The 6,517-nt window shown below is 41.3% G+C and overlaps 1 protein-coding gene across 1 annotated transcript; it reads right to left on the bottom strand.

Annotated features, from left to right (window-relative positions):
- Positions 1-438: 438 nt before the first annotated feature.
- LOC104065401 (uncharacterized) lies at positions 439-6,125 on the bottom strand. Its single transcript, XM_054086599.1, has 2 exons — positions 5,534-6,125; positions 439-3,901 (listed from the first exon to the last, which is right to left on the bottom strand). The coding sequence occupies exon 2, from the start codon at positions 3,760-3,762 to the stop codon at positions 1,972-1,974; it is 1,791 nt and encodes a 596-aa protein (XP_053942574.1). The 5' UTR covers positions 3,763-3,901; positions 5,534-6,125; the 3' UTR covers positions 439-1,971.
- Between the last annotated feature and the right edge of the window lie 392 nt (positions 6,126-6,517).

The following is a 6,517-nucleotide window of genomic DNA, read 5'->3' as shown; positions in this document are numbered from 1 at the left end:
GTCCAACCCCCATGCAGGAGCAGAGACATCTTTAACTCCATGCTCAAAGCTCCATCCAACCTGACCTTGAATGTTTCCAGGGATGGGATATCCACTACCTCCCTGGGCAACCTGTGCCAGCATTTCACCACCCTTAGTGAAAAACTTTCTTCCTTATATTCAGTCTGTCTCCTCTCCCTTAGTTAAAACCATTCCCCGAATTGCAGTAATCTCTGTAGTAATACAAGTTATTGTTCCTGCAAATAGTGAAATTGGAACCCCTTCAGAAAATTCCTGCTGAAAGGGGTATCAGTGGATGAATAACAAAGAGAGAAGTGAGTTGTTGAACTTGTCAAATTTGTTCCCTGTTCGCAAAGCTGGCACAAACCCACCATACTGTCTGCACAAGGCTTTTATTCTCCCAGTGATAGCGTAAAGACAAACACATAACCATACGAAGAAGGTTATATGCGGTGCTTTATTTCGAGGCCCCGGGAACCAGGGGTACGCACCCAAATCTGGTTCAAAGACCGTCACATCGCGTTCGCCATTTATCCTTAAAGTGTTGCTCAATCTGTTACATATTCAAAAGGGATGCAACCTACATATTCATTTCGGTGATTGTCACATCAGGTCTTGCAACATTTTCAGCATTCTTTACATTTTTATGCAAACTGTTATTTCTTTGCAAGTTTACTGCTTGCATTAGATAAAGATCAGCATTCCTTCCCAAATAAGGATACCTGAGACTATACCCTGGAGCAAGCGAAATTTCAACGGAGTAGTTAGTTTTTAACTATATTTAATAGAATTGTTAGAACTATTAGTTATTCGACTACATTTTAGTAAGACAAACTAGAGTTTTCCAACATTTCCCCCCTTTGGAAATACTTTCTTTCATTAAGAAGGTATTTCCATTTTTCAGTTTTTCATCTTAGTTCTCCATTCTCGTAGTCTCGTAGTACTTCGGTGGCGGGGTCAGGCGTCGTGGGTATTCCCGGGTTACTGCTCCTATAATCTTATGTGTCCAGCTAGTGTTACGGGTGATTTCTTGACGGATACATAAGTATACTAGGTAGATGACCAGGAATACTAATAAGAGTGTGCAAATAGTTTCTAAAAGTGATTGTAGCCACCCGTCTAAATGAATCCCCAATCCATTAAATAATTCTCCTATCCAATTATGGCCGATCTCTTTTCTTTCTTCTTCAGCTTCTTGTTCAATTCTCTTGAGTTGAGATATGTCATATTCTATATCCATGGTTACATTCGGTATATGCACACAGCAGTGATCAACTCGATCCTTTAAATATCCGCAAACACCATTTTCCTTCAATAATAAGATATCTAATGCCATTCTGTTCTGCAAAGTCATTTTTGTCCTTGCTTGGAGCTGCATATTCAAATCTCTGAACCCCTTTTTAGTAACTCTAGCTAACCTTTCAGTCTGCCCTATTAATTTGTAAATCATGTCTCTATTTCGGTAAGTAGCTACTGGAGCAGCAAAGAGAGATTCAAGGGCCCATCCTACCTTCACTCCTGTAGAGGGCTTCTGCCATGTATCATCTTCCTTTATATCTCTTTTGATTCTGTTGATTTGTAGAGTTTCCAGTTTCCCTTTAAAGGGGGAACGTTTCCAAATTGGGCATAAGGTGGGTAAGCCTAATGTGATTTCTTTAACCTTCCCCGTAACTGATAAATGGGTAGTCCACGTTCCATCACTATTGGCCCATACAAAATTTCTGTGGTGTTGGAGTGGGCTCTATATCTCGCCTTTTTCTGTGGGATACTATTATCTTTTCCAATCCTTTGTTAATGTCAAATTGGATTCCTTTTCCCGATGTTACTTCCACTTTCTGACTTTGAACCATGCAAGACAGAATGGCATTTTGCTCTGGATCATATCTCACATTTCTATTCTTTCGGTGGGTGCCTGTGGAAAAAGTCATATTCATCAGAAACCATATTATTATGATCGTCCCATAGACGTAATTAGACATCCTTCTGGTATGTAAGTTTCAGCTTTGTAGGTCCAGTTACTTCTGCTTGCCACTCTCCGGGAACCTTCTTTACCCGTGTGTAGTGAATCCAGGAATCAATTCCCTTCACTTTAACCGCGGTAAAGGTAGTTAGCAGCACCAGGTACGGTCCGTTCCACTGTTCTCTCAGTGGTTCCTCAACCCAATCACGGACGTAAACCTGGTCTCCTGGATTGATATTGTGCACTGGGTGTTCCAATGACAAGGGTCGATTCCAAACCAGAGTACTCCGCAGCTGCGTCAAAGTTCTAGCAAGGGATAACACATAGTTATATACATCTTGCCCACCTTTTATATGCATATTGAGGTTAGGTTGTGGCACCTCGTAGGGTTTTCCGAAAAGAATTTCATAAGGGCTTACTATCATCCCACTCCTTGGCTTAATTCTTATCCTTAGGAGTGCTATTGGTAACGCCTGTGGCCATTGAATTTTAGCCTCCTGACATATTTTACTGATCTGCCACTTAATTGTCTGATTCATCTTTTCTACTTGTCCACTTGACTGTGGTCTCCACGGTGTGTGGAGATTCCAAGAGATTCCTAACATCTTGCTTACCTCTTGAACTATAGCTGCTACGAAGTGTGATCCCCTATCTGAAGATAGGCCTAGGGGTACCCCAAATCTTGGAATAATCTCTCGCAGCAGCCATTTCACTGTCTCCTTAGCTTGGTTGGTGTAACAAGGAAAGGCTTCCGGCCATCCAGAAAAGGTGTCAACCCCAACTAACAAATACCTGTATCCTTGACTTTTAGGTAATTCTACAAAATCAATTTGCCAATAATCACCCGGTTCCATACCCACTCTGATATGTACCATTTCTATTCCTTTTCTAACTACCGGATTGTTCTTCAAACAGATTTCACATTTCGAATTTATTGACCTTGCCATTGTTAACATCTGTGCCGAGATTATGCTGCGCTTTAAATACGCCACTAAAGCTTCTGCTCCCCAGTGACATTTCTGATGTTCCGTCTGTAAAAATGTCCGCATAATGGTAGGTGGTACAATCACTTGTCCAGTTGCAGTTAGGTACCATCCATCTGAACCCAATTGGGCCTTTATTAGTCTAGCTAATTTCTCGTCCTCCTCCGAGTACTTCGGCTTCTGCGTTAAATAATTTTGTAAAGGGCTTACCTTCGTGGGTATTAAGGCCATCATATTTGATACCTGTCGTGCAATCCGTTGAGCTGTCCGGTCCGCTAACGCGTTTCCTTCAGCTATTTTGGAATCTCCTCCTTGATGTGCTTTACAGTGCATGATCGCCACCTGTTTGGGTAACTGTACAGCAGTTATCAAATTCAGAATTTCTTTTTGGTATTTTATGTTCGTACCTTGCGAAGATAGGAGTCCTTGTTCTTTCCATAGTGCTCCATGTATATGAACCACTCCAAATGCATATTTTGAGTCTGTCCATATATTTACTCGCTGATCCCTGCTCAATTCCAAGGCTCTCGTGAGAGCTATTATTTCTGCTCGCTGTGCTGAAGTTCCTACAGGAAGAGCCTCTGCTTTTATTACCCCTTTTTGTGTGGTTACCGCATACCCGGCATATCGTGTCCCGTTTTCTACATAACTACTTCCATCTGTAAAAAGTTCTTGATCAGGCTGTTCAAGTGGGGTGTCCTTCAGGTCAGCCCTTGTTGCATGAGTGTGTTCGATAACTTCCACACAATCATGTTCCAAAGGGCCATCTTCCACAGGCGCTCCTAAGAAGGCTGCTGAACTTTCTCCTGCATTGTCCATGATTCCAATCCTTTTGCCAGCTGGTTCCCAAAAAGTGTTGGACTATTCTTGAATCCTTGTGGAAGCCTTGTCCATGTCAACTGCATTTTTCGTCCATTGTGCGTGTTCTCCCATTCAAAAGCGAAGAATTTCCTACTATCTTTGTTGAGAGGAATACAGAAGAAGGCATCTTTTAAATCAATTACTGTAAACCATTTGTATTTCTCCTTCACAGATGTTAACAATGTGTATGGATTAGCTACTACGGGATGTATATCTTTCGTGATTTCATTAATAGCCCTTAAGTCCTGTACCAATGTATATTCTCCATTTGGTTTCTTTACTGGAAAAATTGGGGTATTATATTCTGATTCGCATTCTTCTAATATTCCAGACTTTAAGAACTTTTCAATAATTTTCACTATTCCATATCGGGCCTCTAATTTTATGGGATATTGTTTTATTCATACTGGTTTCGTTCCTTCCTTCGATTCTACTACTACTGGTTGGGCCATTTTTTATTTCCCTGGTATATCAGTTTCCCATACTGTAGGGATCACTGCCTCTTCTACCTCTCTGGGTAATTGAACTTTTGGATTTTCCTTCAACACTAGTATCTGTCCTGACTTTGATTCTGGAACTTGCATAATTAATTCTCCATCCTCAAAGACAATTCTTGCATTTAATTTAGATAAAAAAAAAGAAAAAAAGAAAAAAAAAAAAAAATCCCATCCAGCAGGGAGATTGGACAATCAGGCATATACAAGAATTCATGCCATATTTCCTTTCCTCCAAATCGTAATTCCAGGGGTTGCATGAATGGCCGGGTTTCCTCTTTCCCTGTGGCTCCCACTATTGTAGCAGTCTTTCCCTATCTGTCCACGTAAATCATTTAAAACTGAGTGTGTTGCACCAGTATCTACTAAAAATTGCACTTCTTTTCCCCCTAACCTCACTTTCACTAGGGGTTCATCTTTTCCCGATCCTCTATTTCTACCTCATCCTCCCCATCACCTTCTACTCCAGTATCTCTGGGGGCTGGTGGGGCCGACGGAGCCACTAATAAATCAAAATCATCATCCTCCTTATGCTGCAAAGCATTTTCCACTGCCAGACATTTCATACATTTCTTCTCAGTCACACATCCCTTACACTGCTCATCCGATTTTGTATTAACGACCATTATTCCACATGCCTTCTTCCATTCCTCTTTAAATATAAAGAACAATTCTTAAAATAAAGAACAGTTCTACATATGGTATCTCATCCCATTTACCCTCGCGCCTACAAAATTGCATCAACTGTAGGATGATATTATAGTCTAAAGTTCCACTTTCTGGCCAACGAACCTGATCCTCCAAATCACACTGTGTCCACCATACATTACAATACTCAACCAATTTCCTTTTTTTGCATTTCTTGCCCAAACTGCCCCTCTTTCCAATGCATCAGAATACACCCTAACGGTGATGACTTAGGTATCGTTGACATTTTATAACAGTCCAGACCAGCACCAAACAACAAAAACCAAACAAAGTTCCACATAGCGAATAATACAGATTACCGAAAATACAAAACCAGACCACGGTTGCCGAACCTGCGGTACCGAAAATACAAAACCAGACCACTGTTGCCGAACCTGCAGAGCTTTCGCTACTGTCTTATGGACGGCGCCTAGGCTTCCCTCTGGAGCTCCTTAACCCAACCAAGCGTAGCTTTCGCCGCGTCTAACAGGCAGGTTTTTACCAAACCACAACTATGGTACCATTCCTGATAAAGCACCGTGTCTTACCAATATAATCCTCGGTCCGTCGGGGGCAGCGGAGGTCGGTTGCGGTCGATGGCTCCCCGAGAATCACTCGGTGCCGGCCGGAGCGGGATCGATGCGAGCCGCCTCAGCAATGCCCGCGAGGTCCCATCTGGGTCGCCAAAACTGTTAGCGTAAAGACAAACACATAACCATACGAAGAAGGTTATATGCGGTGCTTTATTTCGAGGCCCCGGGAACCAGGGGTACGCACCCAAATCTGGTTCAAAGACCGTCACATCGCGTTCGCCATTTATCCTTAAAGTGTTGCTCAATCTGTTACATATTCAAAAGGGATGCAACCTACATATTCATTTCGGTGATTGTCACATCAGGTCTTGCAACATTTTCAGCATTCTTTACATTTTTATGCAAACTGTTATTTCTTTGCAAGTTTACTGCTTGCATTAGATAAAGATCAGCATTCCTTCCCAAATAAGGATACCTGAGACTATACCCTGGAGCAAGCGAAATTTCAACGGAGTAGTTAGTTTTTAACTATATTTAATAGAATTGTTAGAACTATTAGTTATTCGACTACATTTTAGTAAGACAAACTAGAGTTTTCCAACACCAGCACACAAAGTATTAGACATAATCAAATCCATGTAGCTGGGCATGCCTGGCTGAGTTGCACATGAAACTTGTTCAGTCCTGTTCCAGCCCTGACTGCTGTTCTTTCTGTCAGTTTGCTTCATGAAGAACAAATATCAAAGAGGTATCTGAAGTACAATACTCATGAAAAATAAAATAAACTGAAAGAGTTCTGTAGCTTTTTACATCCAAATATTGTATTTCATTGAACAAATAGACTTTTGAAAGTTCTCTTATCCTTTCTGGTTATAAGGATATCCAAATTAAACAGAATTTGGTTGTGGATTTTAAGTGCTGCATAACTCAAAGACCTAGAGAGTGAAGTGTCCCAAAAGAAATCTAGACACCATTTCCCAAGAACAAGTCTGAATTTTG

The sequence above is a fragment of the Cuculus canorus genome, chromosome 22 (genome assembly GCF_017976375.1).
Source record: "Cuculus canorus isolate bCucCan1 chromosome 22, bCucCan1.pri, whole genome shotgun sequence".
NCBI lineage: Eukaryota > Metazoa > Chordata > Aves > Cuculiformes > Cuculidae > Cuculus > Cuculus canorus.
Note: the sequence above shows the minus strand (reverse complement) of the source record. Positions and strands in the feature narration are given on the sequence as shown.